This window comes from Heptranchias perlo, chromosome 37 (assembly GCF_035084215.1).
Source record: "Heptranchias perlo isolate sHepPer1 chromosome 37, sHepPer1.hap1, whole genome shotgun sequence".
Classification (NCBI taxonomy): Eukaryota; Metazoa; Chordata; class Chondrichthyes; order Hexanchiformes; family Hexanchidae; genus Heptranchias; species Heptranchias perlo.
In genome coordinates, this window is record NC_090361.1 from 343,654 (window position 1) to 362,603 (window position 18,950).

At 47.1% G+C, this 18,950-nt stretch overlaps 1 protein-coding gene across 3 annotated transcripts in view; it reads left to right on the top strand.

Moving 5' to 3' along the window:
• LOC137304339 (ral guanine nucleotide dissociation stimulator-like 1) overlaps nt 1–18,950 on the top strand; it is a 66,164-nt gene that overhangs the window by 4,877 nt on the left and 42,337 nt on the right. For 2 of the 3 annotated variants that reach the window (XM_067972887.1, XM_067972889.1), the window contains exons 2-5: nt 4,851–4,961; nt 11,998–12,212; nt 15,227–15,307; nt 17,528–17,724. In XM_067972887.1, coding sequence (XP_067828988.1) covers nt 4,851–4,961; nt 11,998–12,212; nt 15,227–15,307; nt 17,528–17,724 — 604 coding nt within the window. The remainder of the gene's footprint in view (nt 1–4,850; nt 4,962–11,997; nt 12,213–15,226; nt 15,308–17,527; nt 17,725–18,950) is intronic. The other variant, XM_067972888.1, reaches the window with a different exon arrangement.

The following is an 18,950-nucleotide window of genomic DNA, read 5'->3' on the forward strand; positions in this document are numbered from 1 at the left end:
TTTCACTGCCCCTCTGAACTTTCTATATTCCGCCTGGTTCTCACTTGTGTTATCAACCTGACAACTGTCATATGCCGCTTTTTTTCCATTTCATCTTATTCTCTATCTCTTTTGTCATCCAGGGAGCTCTGGCTTTAGTTGCTCTACCTTTCTCCCTCGTTGTAATGTGCCTAGACTGTACCCGAACCATCACCTCTTTAAAGGCTGCCCATTGTTCAATTACAGTTTTGTCTGCCAATCTTTTATTCCAGTTTACCCGGCCCAGATCTGTTCTTATCCCATTGATGTTGGATACAGTGCTCCATACCCTGGGTATTGATGTTGGATACAGTGCTCCATACCCTGGGTATTGATGTTGGATACAGTGCTCCATACCCTGGGTATTGATGTTGGATACAGTGCTCCATACCCTGGGTATTGATGGATACAGTGCTCCATACCCTGGGTATTGATGGATACAGTGCTCCATATCCTGGGTATTGATGTTGGATACAGTGCTCCATGCTCTGGGTATTGATGTTGGATACTGTGCTCCATGCTCTGGGTATTGATGTTGGATACAGTGCTCCATACCCTGGGTATTGATGTTGGATACTGTGCTCCATACCCTGGGTATTGATGTTGGATACAGTGCTCCATACCCTGGGTATTGATGTTGGATACAGTGCTCCATACCCTGGGTATTGATGTTGGATACAGTGCTCCATACCCTGGGTATTGATGTTGGATACAGTGCTCCATACCCTGGGTATTGATGGATACAGTGCTCCATACCCTGGGTATTGATGGATACAGTGCTCCATATCCTGGGTATTGATGTTGGATACAGTGCTCCATGCTCTGGGTATTGATGTTGGATACTGTGCTCCATGCTCTGGGTATTGATGTTGGATACAGTGCTCCATACCCTGGGTATTGATGTTGGATACTGTGCTCCATACCCTGGGTATTGATGTTGGATACAGTGCTCCATACCCTGGGTATTGATGTTGGATACAGTGCTCCATACCCTGGGTATTGATGTTGGATACAGTGCTCCATACCCTGGGTATTGATGTTGGATACTGTGCTCCATGCTCTGGGTATTGATGCTGGATACAGTGCTCCATACCCTGGGTATTGATGTTGGATACAGTGCTCCATACTCTGGGTGTTGTTGGATACAGTGCTCCATACCCTGGGTATTGATGTTGGATACTGTGCTCCATACTCTGGGTGTTGTTGGATACAGTGCTCCATACCCTGGGTATTGATGTTGGATACTGTGCTCCATATCCCGGGTATTGATGGATACTGTGCTCCATACTCTGGGTATTGATGTTGGATACAGTGCTCCATATCCTGGGTATTGATGTTGGATACTGTGCTCCATATCCTGGGTATTGATGGATACAGTGCTCCATACTCTGGGTATTGATGTTGGATACAGTGCTCCATACCCTGGGTATTGATGTTGGATACAGTGCTCCATACCCTGGGTATTGATGTTGGATACTGTGCTCCATACCCTGGGTATTGATGTTGGATACTGTGCTCCATACCCTGGGTATTGATGTTGGATACTGTGCTCCATACCCTGGGTATTGATGTTGGATACTGTGCTCCATACCCTGGGTATTGATGTTGGATACAGTGCTCCATACCCTGGGTATTGATGTTGGATACAGTGCTCCATACCCTGGGTATTGATGTTGGATACAGTGCTCCATACCCTGGGTATTGATGTTGGATACTGTGCTCCATACCCTGGGTATTGATGTTGGATACAGTGCTCCATACCCTGGGTATTGATGTTGGATACTGTGCTCCATGCTCTGGGTATTGATGTTGGATACAGTGCTCCATACCCTGGGTATTGATGTTGGATACAGTGCTCCATACTCTGGGTGTTGTTGGATACAGTGCTCCATACCCTGGGTATTGATGTTGGATACTGTGCTCCATATCCCGGGTATTGATGGATACTGTGCTCCATACTCTGGGTGTTGTTGGATACAGTGCTCCATACCCTGGGTATTGATGTTGGATACAGTGCTCCATATCCCGGGTATTGATGGATACTGTGCTCCATACTCTGGGTATTGATGTTGGATACAGTGCTCCATACCCTGGGTATTGATGTTGGATACAGTGCTCCATACCCTGGGTATTGATGTTGGATACTGTGCTCCATATCCCGGGTATTGATGTTGGATACTGTGCTCCATACCCTGGGTATTGATGTTGGATACTGTGCTCCATACCCTGGGTATTGATGTTGGATACTGTGCTCCATATCCCGGGTATTGATGTTGGATACTGTGCTCCATACCCTGGGTATTGATGTTGGATACTGTGCTCCATACCCTGGGTATTGATGTTGGATACAGTGCTCCATATCCTGGGTATTGATGTTGGATACTGTGCTCCATATCCTGGGTATTGATGTTGGATACAGTGCTCCATACTCTGGGTATTGATGTTGGATACTGTGCTCCATACCCTGGGTATTGATGTTGGATACTGTGCTCCATATCCCGGGTATTGATGTTGGATACTGTGCTCCATACTCTGGGTATTGATGTTGGATACAGTGCTCCATACCCTGGGTATTGATGTTGGATACTGTGCTCCATATCCCGGGTATTGATGTTGGATACTGTGCACCATATCCCGGGTATTGATGTTGGATACTGTGCTCCATATCCTGGGTATTGATGTTGGATACAGTGCTCCATACTCTGGGTATTGATGTTGGATACTGTGCTCCATACTCTGGGTATTGATGTTGGATACAGTGCTCCATACCCTGGGTATTGATGTTGGATACAGTGCTCCATACCCTGGGTATTGATGGATACAGTGCTCCATACCCTGGGTATTGATGGATACAGTGCTCCATATCCTGGGTATTGATGTTGGATACAGTGCTCCATGCTCTGGGTATTGATGTTGGATACTGTGCTCCATGCTCTGGGTATTGATGTTGGATACAGTGCTCCATACCCTGGGTATTGATGTTGGATACTGTGCTCCATACCCTGGGTATTGATGTTGGATACAGTGCTCCATACCCTGGGTATTGATGTTGGATACAGTGCTCCATACCCTGGGTATTGATGTTGGATACAGTGCTCCATACCCTGGGTATTGATGTTGGATACTGTGCTCCATGCTCTGGGTATTGATGTTGGATACAGTGCTCCATACCCTGGGTATTGATGTTGGATACAGTGCTCCATACCCTGGGTATTGATGTTGGATACAGTGCTCCATACTCTGGGTGTTGTTGGATACAGTGCTCCATACCCTGGGTATTGATGTTGGATACTGTGCTCCATACTCTGGGTGTTGTTGGATACAGTGCTCCATACCCTGGGTATTGATGTTGGATACTGTGCTCCATATCCCGGGTATTGATGGATACTGTGCTCCATACTCTGGGTATTGATGTTGGATACAGTGCTCCATATCCTGGGTATTGATGTTGGATACTGTGCTCCATATCCTGGGTATTGATGGATACAGTGCTCCATACTCTGGGTATTGATGTTGGATACAGTGCTCCATACCCTGGGTATTGATGTTGGATACAGTGCTCCATACCCTGGGTATTGATGTTGGATACTGTGCTCCATACCCTGGGTATTGATGTTGGATACTGTGCTCCATACCCTGGGTATTGATGTTGGATACTGTGCTCCATACCCTGGGTATTGATGTTGGATACTGTGCTCCATACCCTGGGTATTGATGTTGGATACAGTGCTCCATACCCTGGGTATTGATGTTGGATACAGTGCTCCATACCCTGGGTATTGATGTTGGATACTGTGCTCCATGCTCTGGGTATTGATGTTGGATACAGTGCTCCATACCCTGGGTATTGATGTTGGATACAGTGCTCCATACCCTGGGTATTGATGTTGGATACTGTGCTCCATACTCTGGGTGTTGTTGGATACAGTGCTCCATACCCTGGGTATTGATGTTGGATACAGTGCTCCATATCCCGGGTATTGATGGATACTGTGCTCCATACTCTGGGTATTGATGTTGGATACAGTGCTCCATACCCTGGGTATTGATGTTGGATACAGTGCTCCATACCCTGGGTATTGATGTTGGATACTGTGCTCCATATCCCGGGTATTGATGTTGGATACTGTGCTCCATACCCTGGGTATTGATGTTGGATACTGTGCTCCATACCCTGGGTATTGATGTTGGATACTGTGCTCCATACCCTGGGTATTGATGTTGGATACTGTGCTCCATATCCCGGGTATTGATGTTGGATACTGTGCTCCATACCCTGGGTATTGATGTTGGATACTGTGCTCCATACCCTGGGTATTGATGTTGGATACAGTGCTCCATATCCTGGGTATTGATGTTGGATACTGTGCTCCATATCCTGGGTATTGATGTTGGATACAGTGCTCCATACTCTGGGTATTGATGTTGGATACTGTGCTCCATATCCCGGGTATTGATGTTGGATACTGTGCACCATATCCCGGGTATTGATGTTGGATACTGTGCTCCATATCCTGGGTATTGATGTTGGATACAGTGCTCCATACTCTGGGTATTGATGTTGGATACTGTGCTCCATACTCTGGGTATTGATGTTGGATACAGTGCTCCATACCCTGGGTATTGATGTTGGATACAGTGCTCCATACCCTGGGTATTGATGTTGGATACTGTGCCCCATACTCTGGCATCAATGTGGGATACTGGGCCCTATTGCCTGGTATCAATATTGGATGGACCACATTCACATCCTCCACATAAGCACACACTGTGGGCCACACTCACACCCTGAAAGTAGCTGCACTATTTACCCACATTCATTCTTCTGATAGAACCCAGTACAGGATTGGGGTGAGGAGCTGGAGGATGGAGTGATTTACAACATCAAATTGAAGCGGGTGCACATCCTGGAGCCTGCCATTGAAAGAGCTGCCTCTTCCAAGGTAAGAGAACCACAGGCATACTCAACACCTGCTGATGACTGCCAGGCGCACTCCCAGTGACTGCCAGGCGCACTCCCAGTGACTGCCAGGCGCACTCCCAGTGACTGCCAGGCGCACTCCCAGTGACTGCCAGGCGCACTCCCAGTGACTGCCAGGCGCACTCCCAGTGACTGCCAGGCGCACTCCCAGTGACTGCCAGGCCGGCACTCAACGAAAGTTAGGCACAAAAAATGCACACTGGCAAACAATGGGATATGCAGAAAAAAACACAGGAAAACTGGGATACACAGGGAAACTGTAGGATACAGAGTGTATAAACAGGAAAACTGGGATCTAGAGACCATAAACAGGAAAACAGTGGGATATACAGGGTACACTAAGGAAAACAACGGGATATACAGGATACACGCAGAAAACTGGCATATGCTGGATAAACACAGGACAACAGTGGGATATAAAGAGTATAAGCAGGAAACAGTGGCATATGCTGGATAAACAAAGGACAACAGTGGGATAGAATAGAACCATAGAAAAGATACAGCACAGAAGGGGGCCATTCGGCCCATCGTGTCCGTGCCAGCTCGAAGAACAACCAGGTGCCCATTCTAATCCCACCTTCCAGCACCCAGTCCGTAGCCCTGCAGCTTATAGCACTTTAGGTGCAGGTCCAGGTATTTTCTAAAAGGGTTGAGGGTCCCTGCCTCTACCACCAATTCGGGCAGTGAATTCCATACACCCACCACCCTCTGGGTAAAAATGTTTTTCCTCATGTCCCCCCTAATCCTTCCGACAATCAGCTTAAATCTAGTTCTTGAACTCTCCGCTAGGGTAAACAGGTACTTCCTGTCAACTCTATCTGGGCCCCTCATAATTTTGTACACCTCAATCAAGTCTCCCCTCAGCCTCCTCTGCTCCAAGGAAAACAACCCCAGCCTATCCCATCTCTCCTCGTAGCTGCAATTTTCAAGCCCTGGCAACATTCTTGTAAATCTTCTCTGCACTCTCTCCAGAGCAATTACGTCCTTCCTGTAATATGGCGACCAGAACTGCACACAATACTCCAGCTGTGGCCTTACCAGCATTTTATACAGTTCCATCATTACATCCCTGCTTTTGTATTCTATACCTTGGCTAATAACGGAGAGCATTCCGTATGCCTTCTTCACAACCTTATCTCCCTGTACTGCCACCTTCAGGGACCTGTGCACATGCACTCCAAGGTCTCTCACTTCTACTACCCCTCTCAATATATTCCCGTTTACTGCGTATTCCCTTTTACTGTTTGTCCTCCCTAAGTGCATTACCTCACACTTCTCCGGGTTGGACTCCATTTGCCACTTTTCCACCCACTCCACCAAACCATTGATATTGTCTTGGAGTCTACAGCTATCCTCTTCACTATCAACTACACGGCCAATTTTTGTGTCGTCTGCAAATTTGCCAATCATGCCCCCTATATTCAAGTCCAAATCATTAATATATACCACAAACAGCAAGGGACCCACGCTGAGCCCTGTGGCACACCACTGGAAACAGATTTCCATTCGCAAAGACATCCATCGACTTTTACCCTTTGTTTCCTGTTACTGAGCCAATTTTGGATCCAATTCGCCACATTTCCCTGTATCCCATGGGCTTTTACCTTTCTGACCAGTCTGCCATGTGGGACCTTGTCAAATGCCTTACTAAAATCCATGTAGACAACATCCACTGCACTACCCTCATCAATCTTCCTTGTCACTTCTTCAAAGAATTCAATCAGATTTGTAAGGCACATATTTGTAAGGGATATACAGGATAAACTCAGGAAAACAGTGAGATACAGGGTAAACATGGGAAAACAATGAGATATACAGGATAAACAGGAAAACAGTGGGATATACAAGATAATAACAGGATAACTGTGGGATATGCAGAATAAACACAGGAAAACAGTGGGATATACAGGATTAAAACAGGAAAATGGATATAGCGAGTATAAGCAGGAAAACTGGGATTTACAGAATAAATACAGAAAAACAGTGTGATATACAAGATAAACATGAAAACAGTGGGATATGCAGAATAAACAGAGGAAAACAGTGGCACACAGAGGAAATTAAAATGTTTTGGGGGTTTCTTTCCTCTAAATATTCATGATGTGGAGCATAGACACTGGGAACGGTGGGATATGGAGAATAGACACTGAGAGTAGTGGGATAGGAACATAGGAACAGGAGTAGGCCATTCAGCCCCTCGTGCCTGCTCCGCCATTTGATAAGATCATGGCTGATCTGTGATCTAACTCCATATACCTGCCTTTGGCCCATATCCCTTAATACCTTTGGTTGCCAAAAAGCTATCTATCTCAGATTTAAATTTAGCAATTGAGCTAGTATCAATTGCCGTTTGCGGAAGAGAGTTCCAAACTTCTACCACCCTTTGTGTGTAGAAATGTTTTCTAATCTCGCTCCTGAAAGGTCTGGCTCTAATTTTTAGACTGTGCCCCCTACTCCGAAAATCCCCAACCAGCGGAAATAGTTTCTCTCTATCCACCCTATCTGTTCCCCTTAATATCTTATAAACTTCGATCAGATCACCCCATAACCTTCGAAACTCCAGAGAATACAACCCCAATTTGTGTAATCTCTCCTCGTAACTTAACCCTTGAAGTCCGGGTATCATTCTGGTAAATCTACGCTGCACTCCCTCCAAGGCCAATATGTCCTTCCAAAGGTGCGGTGCCCAGAACTGCTCACAGTACTCCAGGTGCGGTCTAACCAGGGTTTTGTATAGCTGCGGCATAACTTCTGCCCCCTTGTACTCCAGTCCTCCAGATATAAAGGCCAGCATTCCATTTGCCTTCTTGATTATTTTCTGCACCTGTTCATGACACTTCAATGATCTATGTACCTGAACCCCTAAGTCCCTTTGGACATCCACTGTTTTTAACTTTTTACCGTTTAGAAAGTACCCTGTTCTATCCTTTTTTGATCCAAAGTGGATGACCTCACATTTGTCTACATTGAATTCCATTTGCCACAGTTTTGCCCATTCACCTAATCTATCAATATCCCTTTGTAATTTTATGTTTTCATCTACACTGCTTACAATGCCACCAATCTTTGTCATTGGCAAACTTAGATATGAGACTTTCTATGCCTTCATCTAAGTCGTTAATAAATATTGTGAATAATTGAGGCCCCAAGACAGATCCCTGCGGGACTCCACTGGTCACATCCTGCCAATGTGAGTACCAACCCATTATCCCTACTCTCTGTCGCCTTTCGCTCAGCCAACTTCCTAACCAAGTCCGTACTTTTCCCTCGATTCCATGGGCTTCTATCTTAGCTAACAGTCTCTTATGTGGGACCTTATCAAATGCCTTGTGGAAGTCCATATAAATAACATCCATTGACATTCCCCTATCCACTACTTTAGTCACCTCTTCAAAAAATTCAATCAGGTTTGTCAGGCACGACCTACCTTTCACAAATCCATGCTGGCTCTCTCTGATTAACTGAAAATTCTCTAGGTGTTCAGTCACCCTATCCTTAATTATAGACTCCAGCATTTTCCCCACAACAGATGTTAGGCTAACTGGTCTATAATTCCCCGGTTTCCCCCTCCTTTCTTAAAAAGCGGAGTGACGTGCAATTTTCCAATCTAGAGGGACAGTTCCTGAATCCAAAGAACTTTGAAAGATTATAGTTAGGGCATCTGCAATGTGCTTACCTACTTCCTTTAAAACCCTGGGATGGAAACCATCTGGTCCTGGGGATTTGTCACTCTTTAGTGCTATGGATATGGAGAATAGATACAGGAACAGTGGGATATGAAGCATAGACACTAGGAACACCAAGATATGGGGCATAGACACAGGGAACAGTGGGATATGGAACCTAGACACAGGGAACAGTGGGATATGGAACCTAGACACAGGGAACAGTGGGATATGGAACCTGGACACAGGGAACAGTGGGATATGAAACCTAGACACTGGGAAAAGTGGGATATGGAGAATAGACACTGGACAGTAGGATAAGGGACATTGACACAGAAGCAGTGGGATATGGAGAATAGACACTGGACAGTAGGATAAGGGGCATTGACACAGGAGCAGTGGGATATGGAAAATAGATACAGGACAGTGAGATAAGGAGCATTGACACATGGAACAGTGGGATATGGGGCATAGAAACTGGGAACAGTGGGATATGGAGCATGGACACAGGAACAGTGGGATATGTGGCATAGACACCAGGAACTGGGATATGGAGCATAGCAGCCGAGGTGGATGAGGAGAGATAATGCACCATGCATACAATCACAGAAGATAACATTTGTGACTTTGCTTAGGGCTCTTTTGGTGTCGAGGATGGGAGAAAAACATTACTGGAGAGATTCAAATAGGGATTAGTGGGAAAGATGAGCACGGATTTGGGAGGCGAAAATACATTCAAGGAGTTTGGACAGGAAATGGAGTTTGATGATGGCACGGTAGTTTGCAAGGACGGGGCGAGTCAAGGTTGGGGTTTTTGAGGAAGGTTGTGATGACGATGGTTTTGAATGGGAGGGGGACAGTATCGGATGAGTACCTGGCAGCTAGCACAGGGGCCAGGAAGGGAATTTAGGTAGTCAGCAGTTTAGTGGGAATGAGGTCAAGAGAGCAAGAATGGAGTTTTATGGACAAGATGAGCTCGGAGAGAGTATGAGAGGAGATAGCAGAGAAAGACGTGGGATCAGGGCTAGAGCATGGGGGATCCTTGGGGGAGGTTTGACTTGATGGGCAAGGGGGAAAGCAGCAGAGGCAGCTGAATGAATGGTCTCAATCTTAGTAGTAAAGAAGTCTGTGCGCTCCTCACACTTGTTTAGGTCACAATGTATTGTTACACCTGGGTTATGTCATTGAATAATTAGATATTGGGAGGTAATGGCACATTCCTGAATGTAAGATGCTTGGATCACTGTACCCGAGGGAATACATCAGGAAGACAGTGGGACATGGTGCTTGGATCCTGGGGAACACACTGGAGACACAGTAGGGAATAGTGGGATATAGAGAGGACACATTGAAGAACAGTAGGATATAGAGAGGACACAGTGGGATCGTGGAGAGGGCGCGGTGGGGAACAGTAGGATATAGAGAGGGCGCGGTGGGGGACGTGGAGAGGGCGCGGTGGGGGACGTGGAGAGGGCGCGGTGGGGGACGTGGAGAGGGCGCGGTGGGGGACGTGGAGAGGGCGCGGTGGGGGACGTGGAGAGGGTGCGGTGGGACATAATGTCAACAGATGTAGAACCATTGAGGACAGATGTTTGGAACTCACATCCCTCGGTCAGAGATACCCCACCTGTGAATGGCTCGTTCATACAATTGTAAAATCTTACAGCATAGAAGCAGGCCAGTTTGCCCATCCAATCCCACCGGTGCGTTTCTTTACGTTTGCCAGCCTAGTCTTTCTTTTCATCCTAGTGATGTGGGTGACGCTGGCAAGACTGCAATTTTTGCCCATGTTGCCCTGAGAAGGTGATCATGGACCTTTGAATCGCTGTAGCCCTTGTGGTGATGCTGCTTCCACAATGGTGTTTGGCAGGGAATTCCAGGATCCTGACCCAGCAATGAGGAAGGAACTGCAATCTTTGTCTAAGGATGACATGTGACTTTGAGGGAAACGTGGAGGTGATGGTGCTGCCACAACATTCCTGCTCTTGATCATCTAGGTGGTAGAGGTCACAGGGGAGGGAGGTGCTGTCGAAGTTAGCTTGGAGAGTTGCTGCAGTGCGTTTTGTAGATCGTACAATCTGCAGCCACAGCATGCCAGTGATGGAGAGGGTGGATATTGAGCACCGATCAAGTGAACTGTGCTGCTCTGAATGGTGTTGAGCTTTTGAATGTTGTTGCAGCTCCATCCAGTCAAGGAAGTGTATCAATCACACTGTTGATTCAAGCCTTGTAGATGATGGAGAGGCTTTGAGGGGTTAGGAGATGATCCAATCGCCACAGAGTACCCAGCCACTGCCCTGTTCTGATGGTGGGGGACTCAGCAATGGTGATGCCATTGAAAGTCAGGGGGAGATGGTCATTACTTGAAACTTATGTGGTACGAATGTTACCTGCCACTTGTCAGTCCAAGCCTGGATGTTGTCCAGATCCAGCTGTGGGCTGACATGGGCTTCTTCATCATCATAGGAGTTATGAACAGAGCTTAATACTGGATTTGTCAGTGAATAGCCTCACTCCTGACCTATGATGGTAGGAAGGTCACTGATGAAGCAGCTGAAGATGGCTGGGCCAAGGACACTTCCCTGAGGAACTCCTGCGGTGATATCCTGGGGCTGCAATGATTGGCCCCCAACAACCACAAGCATCTCCCTTTGTGTCAGGCATGACTCCAGCCATTGGAGGGTTTTCCATTTGACCCCTATTGATCTCAGTGTTGCTGGGGCTTCTTGGTGCCACAGTTGGTTGATGTCAGGGGCAGCTAGTCTCACCAATCCTGTGACGTTCACTCACATCTATGTCTGGATCAAGGCTACAATTAGGTCTGGAGCTGAATAGTTCTGGTGGAATTCGAACTGAGCATCAGTGAGCACGTTGTTGGTGAGTAGATGGTGCTTGATGACATGATTGATAATTTCTTTCGTCACTTTACTGTTGATTGGGAGCAGGCTGACAACAGTAATTGGCTGGGTTAAACTTGTCCTGTTTTGTGAATGGGACATACCTGAGTAATCTTCCACATTGTTGGGTAGATGGCAGTGTCATAGCTGCACTGGAATAACTTGGTTAAGGGAGCTTTGGTACACAGTCGTTCAGCACTACAGCCATGCGGTTGTCACGGCCCATAGCCTCTGCTGCATTCAGTGCACTCAGCCACTTCTTATTCCTTGTGCCATTTAATATTCCTCTTTTTCAAGCAACTCTCATGGTGAGGCTGCTTGGTATTTGTTGTCTGCCAGAGAGAACCATTTATGAGCCCAGCTGCTCCTTGGTTCTGTAGTTTGACTAAACTATATAAATGCATTAATTACTTTTTATTTAATTTGCCGACCCCAGCTGCAGACAGATGAAAGGCAGGTGGAGGGCAGCAGAGGCATTGTCCAGTACAAGACCTGCAAAATTCGAACTGTAAAGGCTGCAACTTTGGAGAAACTGGTGGAAAAGCTGGTGAGAGATTCTGGAGAGCATGATCCCACATATATCAATGTTTTCTTGTCCACATATCGAGCCTTTGCTTCAACACAGGAAGTACTGGAACTGCTCCTGGACAGGTAAGGAGTCTACATCGCTGGCAGCCCAAGGCTGCTGAGAAGAGAAGTCCTGGGGGAGAGATTATCCAAGTATCTAAGATCCTTAAGGGAATCAATAAACTGAACCTGATAATGTATTTAAGATTTCCAAAAACTCTATAGCGAGGGAACACGGGCTCAGGCCGAGAGAATGAAGCTGCACAGACCGTTTAGACTGAACGACTTTACACAGAGAGCGGTGGGTGAATGGAACAGACTGCCCAGGGAGGCAGTGATAGCACTCTCGCCTCTGAGTCAGAAAGTTGTATGTTCAAGTCCCACTCCAGAGACTTGAGGACAAAATCTAAGCTGACACTTCAATACAGTACTGAGGGAGAGCGGCACCTAAGGAGGTGCCGTCTTTCGGATGAGACGTTAAACTGAGGCCCCATCTGCCCTCTCGGATGGATGTAAAAGATCCCATGGCACTATTTCAAAGAAGAGCAGGGAAGTTCTCCCCAGTGTCCTGGCCAATATTTATCCCTCAACCAACACCTAAAACAGATTATCTGGCCATTATCACATTGCTGTTTGTGGGATCTTGCTGTACGCAAATTGGCTGCCGCGTTTCCTACATTACAACAGTGACAACACTTTCAAAAGAGAAGCAGGTAGTTTCCACCAGCCAGGAGTAGTCCGTGCACCTGGCAGTATAACAGCAAAAGAAAGGTCAAGAGGTGAACGAGAGGTAAAAGGGAAATGCAGATTGGGTGCAACGCTCCAAGGGCAAACACAAAGTGGCTGGGTGCAAGTAACAGGCTCAGTGGAGATAATATGAGAATAGAATCACTTCTGTCTAGAACTTTTGCTCCAACAGAATGAGATGTCTCACCCCTGTGAGAGCCTGGGTGATTGAGAGGGATTAGACTGGGAGGGCAGCCAACTGGACCTGTATTTTGTATGTTCCAAGTGACTTTGTAAGGTTAACACACAGACATTCACTGATGCAGACTGGAGATCAACTTCTGACAGGGAACCTGGCAGAGGGACAGTTACAGGGATAAGGGCAGAGGCCCTGAGCGATAGGGACAAACACCCTGAGAGAGAGGGTCATAGACCCTGAGAGACAGAGACAGACACAATGACTGAGCCGTGAGGGACAGAGATGGGGATAGAGAGAAGATGCAAATTCCTGAACAGTTGTAGAACAAAACTCTCAAGTTTTTTAAGTTCAAGGTTGACATCATCTGACTATTACTTCCTGATTTCCTGACCATCTTTTATTTTACTCTTTTCACTGAGTACTGTGCTATATATTGGGCCATGGCTGTTCACCTTGTTTTCTCAATAAACAAAGGGATAGCCAGGGAGAGCGAGAGCTACAGAAGCAGGTGCACACTTGTGCCCAGGTGTGGTCTCTACTTTATTATTGTGAAGTGATTTGGGACAACCTGCAAGGTCTTTTTTTTTAATGCGATTTTATATCAACTTAAATTCCTCCCAGGAATCCCAACTAACTGGCTTCTACAGGAAAGGATGGTCTGGTGTTTGAAAGGGACTGTTAGCAGTTTCAGTGACAGATATTTTGCTCATAATCTGGTATCTAAGATTACAGTCAAAATTAATTAAAAACAGGACGTGTCTTAGGAACTTGAAAGCAGGTGATGGGATTGTGGGATAGAGCTGGGTGGGCAGGTGATGGGATTGTGGGATAGAGCTGGGTGGGCAGGTGATGGGATTGTGGGATAGAGCTGGGTTGGCAGGTGATGGGATTGTGGGATAGAGCTGGGTGGGCAGGTGATGGGATTGTGGGATAGAGCTGGGTGGGCAGGTGATGGGAATGTGGGATAGAGCTGGGTGGGCAGGTGATGGGATTGTGGGATAGAGCTGGGTGGGCAGGTGATGGGATTGTGGGATAGAGCTGGGTTGGCAGGTTATGGGATTGTGGGATAGAGCTGGGTTGGCAGGTTATGGGATTGTGGGATAGAGCTGGGTGGGCAGGTTATGGGATTGTGGGATAGAGCTGGGTTGGCAGGTTATGGGATTGTGGGATAGAGCTGGGTTGGCAGGTTATGGGATTGTGGGATAGAGCTGGGTGGGTAGGTGATGGGATTGTGGGATAGAGCTGGGTGGGCAGGTTATGGGATTGTGGGATAGAGCTGGGTGGGCAGGTTATGGGATTGTGGGATAGAGCTGGGTTGGCAGGTTATGGGATTGTGGGATAGAGCTGGGTGGGTAGGTGATGGGATTGTGGGATAGAGCTGGGTGGGCAGGTGATGGGAATGTGGGATAGAGCTGGGTGGGCAGGTGATGAGATTGTGGGATCGAGCTGGGTTGGCAGGTTATGGGATTGTGGGATAGAGCTGGGTGGGCAGGTGATGGGATTGTGGGATAGAGCTGGGTGGGCAGGTGATGGGATTGTGGGATAGAGCTGGGTGGGCAGGTGATGGGATTGTGGGATAGAGCTGGGTGGGCAGGTGATGGGATTGTGGGATAGAGCTGGGTGGGCAGGTGATGGGATTGTGTGATAGAGCTGGGTGGGCAGGTGATGGGATTGTGGGATAGAGCTGGGTGGGCAGGTGATGGGAATGTGGGATAGAGCTGGGTGGGCAGGTGATGGGATTGTGGGATAGAGCTGGGTGGGCAGGTGATGGGATTGTGGGATAGAGCTGGGTGGGCAGGTGATGGGATTGTGGGATAGAGCTGGGTGGGCAGGTGATGGGAATGTGGGATAGAGCTGGGTGGGCAGGTGATGGGATTGTGGGATAGAGCTGGGTGGGCAGGTGATGGGATTGTGGGATAGAGCTGGGTGGGCAGGTGATGGGATTGTGGGATAGAGCTGGGTTGGCGCTAGGGGATAGGAGCCAATGTGGTCATGGTGTCCACAATCACTATTTTCTGTGTAAAGTGCTTTAATTTAAACTGTTCACCTTCCACCTTCAGCTTAGAGGTCCTGGTTTATAGAGTCTGTGCTTATATCAAACCATTAATTATGGTTTAGTTTATCTATAACCTGCATCTGTTCACAGCTAATAATTTTATTTTTATTTTCAAAGTTACAGTGATTTCAGCCAAATTAATCGCACCGCAGATGGGGAAGCTCAGCTCCTGGGACCCAACCAATCTGTGGTACAGAGGTGAGCTTTGTGTTGCAGAGTTCTGTAGTGGATGTTAACAGCATTCCCGGGCTTTAGTGCCTGGAGCCCACAACAGAATTGAGAACCTCCATGGGCAAAGGGTATCTATCACTGCAACAAGGACTGTTGTTGAGGAGCGAGACCTCAGGGCAGCACGTACATTTCCCAGTCTGGAGCTGAATCCCCTGCAGGCTCCAGTGATACTCCCTGACTGAGTTGTCCATCCAGTGTCAGCCTGTTCAGCGGAGGAACCGGCAGCCACCATGAGACAGAAGCCCAATAACACGAGCCTGGGTCACCCCAACCAAAAGGGCAGTGAGAACCTGATGGCAAAGTGAACAGAGCTTCCTCTAAAATACAGCAGAAATGTTCCGTGTGTCCAAATACTTGTTCAAATCAAATGTTGCTTATATCCTGAAATTATAATGAGGAACAGTGAATATTAGCAATAAAACTGCAGAAAGGTTTTGGAAATACACAGCCCGTAGGTCAGCATCTAAAAGATAAGTCAACTATTAGTATTTAGATAAAGACCCTTTGCAAGTTAGTGTTTTCACAAGACTCGGGAATCAGAAGTACAATTTCAAAATTTGTGGATGACACCAAATTGGGGGTTGTAGTTAATACCAAGGAAGAATGTGACAAAATACAAGAAGATATTAATAAACTTGCAGAATGGATGTGTAATTGGCAAATGAATTTTAATATAGATAAGTGTGAGGTGGTGCATTTTGGTGGGAAGAATAAGGGGCCACACACTGCTTGGATAATAAGAGTCTAAATGGGGTCCAGGTACACAAATCACAAAGTAGCGACGCTGGTTAATTATGCCATTAATAAAAGCAAACCAAGCACTGGGGTTCATTTCTAGAGGGATACAATTGAAAAGCAGAGAAGTTATGTTAAACTTGTATAGAACCTTGGTTAGACCACACTTGGAGTATTGTGAACAGTTATGTCTCCATATTATAAAAAGGATATAGAGACACTGGAGAAGGTGCAAGAAAGACTTACAAGGATGATACCAGAACTGAGAGATTATACTTATCGGTAAGAGCCAGCAGAGGCACGATGGGCCAAATGGTCTCCTCCTGTGCTGTACCTACTATGATACCTACTATAAAGGCTGAACAGGCTGGGCTCTTTTCTCTTGTAAGGAGAAGGCTGAGGGGTGACCTGATAGAGGTCTTTAAGACAATGAAAGGGTTTGAAAGGCTAGATGTAGAGAAGATGTTTCCACTTGTGGGGGAGACCAAAACTAGGGGCCATAAATATAAGATAGTCACTAATAAATCCATTAGGGAATTCAGGAGAAACTTCTTTACCCAGACAGTGGTTGGAATATGGAACGTGCTACCACAAGGAGTAGTTGAAGCGAATAGCATAGATGCATTTTAAGGGAAGCTAGATAATCACATGAGAGAGAAAGGAATAGAAGATTATGCTGATCGGGTTAGATGAAGTAGGGAGGGAGGAGGCTCGTGTGGAGCATAAACACCGGCATAGACCAGTTGGGCCGAATGGCCTGTTTCTGTGCTGTAGACTTGATGATGAGCCGGTGTCAGTTTGGGTCTGGGGTTCGGGGAGATGATCCTGGGAGAGCTGGAAGTAGCCGGCAGTAGGCTAGAGATTTTTAGGGGCCCAGGATCATTCCTGCTAGTTTGGCCCAGCAAAAAAAAATGAGAATCATCTTGGGCTGTTTTATGAGTGGCCTCCAGTGCTTCCTTTAAGGACTGATAACCTAGTACAAAGGGACAGAGCATGAACAACGTACGGTCCACCCATCCCTGCTGAAAATTGCATCAGGCGAGACTTGGGCATCAATAGACTGGCCGAGATTCCCCCACAATTCTCAGCTGCTAGCCGTCCATTTTTTTCAGGTGAGTCATGGATGGATGGATGGCAGTGGGAATCACACCTCCCACGTCCAGTTACTATTTTGGGTGGTGATACCTTTAAAGAGTAAGAAAAGATTAGCATTTTTATTCGTGGTAATTCTTCGAGTGCAGGCTGCCCGGAGCCAGTTTAGGAAATGTTGGGTTAGGGTTAACCCTAACTCATTCCTGATTCGTGCTGCCTGAGGATCAGTCTTGCCCTGAACGCTCACCCATGATTTCACCCCACAGTATCTTAGCAATCTCAAAACTCTACAATTTTGGGTGGGTTCCTTGATCAGAATTCAACACCTTTTCCTGTGGCTGCCCCTTTCCTCACCTCTAGCAGCCTCACCACCTGCCTGTGCCTTTGGTTGGACCAATACCGCCAGGATTTCCAGGAGCCACCTCACTACACATGTCTGCACAAACTGATCACCTTCCTCCAGCAGAATCTGCCTCACCTCAAATGGGATCTGCAACAAGCACAAGATCTCCTTCAACAATTCCAGGAGCAAGAGGCATCAGAACCAACAGCAGAAGGTAACTGAGAAAATCGGGCAAACCTACAGCCCCACTCAGCCTCCACAGCACTCCCTGTCCAAGAGAGAATGGTTTATTCGCAGCGTAACCAATCCTGCTCCTACTCCCAATATGTAACTTAATCCCACTCCTACTCCTAATGTGTAACCAATCCTGCTCCTACTCCCAATATGTAACTTAATCCCACTCCTACTCCTAATGTGTAACCCAATCCCGCTCCTACTCCCAGTGTGTAACCCAATCCCGCCCTACTCCCAGTGTGCAACTTAATCCCACTCCTACTCCTAATGTGTAACCCAATCCCACTCCTACTCCCAGTGTGTAACCCAATCCCGCTCCTACTCCCAGTGTGTAACCCAATCCCGCTCCTACTCCCAGTGTGTAACCCAATCCCGCTCCCACTCCCAGTATGTAACTTAATCCCACTCCTACTCCTAATGTGTAACCCAATCCTGCCCCTACTCCCAGTGTGTAACCCAATCCTGCCCCTACTCCCAGTGTGTAACCCAATCCTGCCCCTACTCCCAGTGTGTAACCCAATCCTGCCCCTACTCCCAGTGTGTAACCCAATCCTGCCCCTACTCCCAGTGTGTAACCCAATCCTGCCCCTACTCCCAGTGTGCAACTTAATCCCGCCCCTACTCCCAGTGTGCAACTTAATCCCACTCCTACTCCTAATGTGTAACCCAATCCCACTCCTACTCCCAGTGTGTAACCCAATCGCGCCCCTACTCCCAGTGTGCAACTTAATCCCACTCCTACTCCTAATGTGTAACCCAATCCCGCTCCCACTCCCAGTGTGTAACTTAATCCCACTCCTACTCCTAATGTGTAACCCAATCCTGCCCCTACTCCTAATGTGTAACCCAATCCCACTCCTACTCCCAGTGTGTAACCCAATCCCACTCCCAGTGTGTAACCCAATCCCGCTCCTACTCCCAGTGTGTAACCCAATCCCGCTCCTACTCCCAGTGTGTAACCCAATCCCGCTCCTACTCCCAGTGTGTAACCCAATCCCGCTCCTACTCCCAGTGTGTAACCCAATCCTGCCCCTACTCCCAATGCGGGTTTGGTTACACTCTGAGTATAGAGTCAGTGTAGTTTGTGTCTGTTTATATTCTATGGGACAGTGAGATGAGCAATATCAGATCTTTTTCTATTGGATGTGAGAGTTCTGCCAGTTGGGTGGGGTGGGAATGGTTACTCAGTTCCCTGAGAAGGCCACA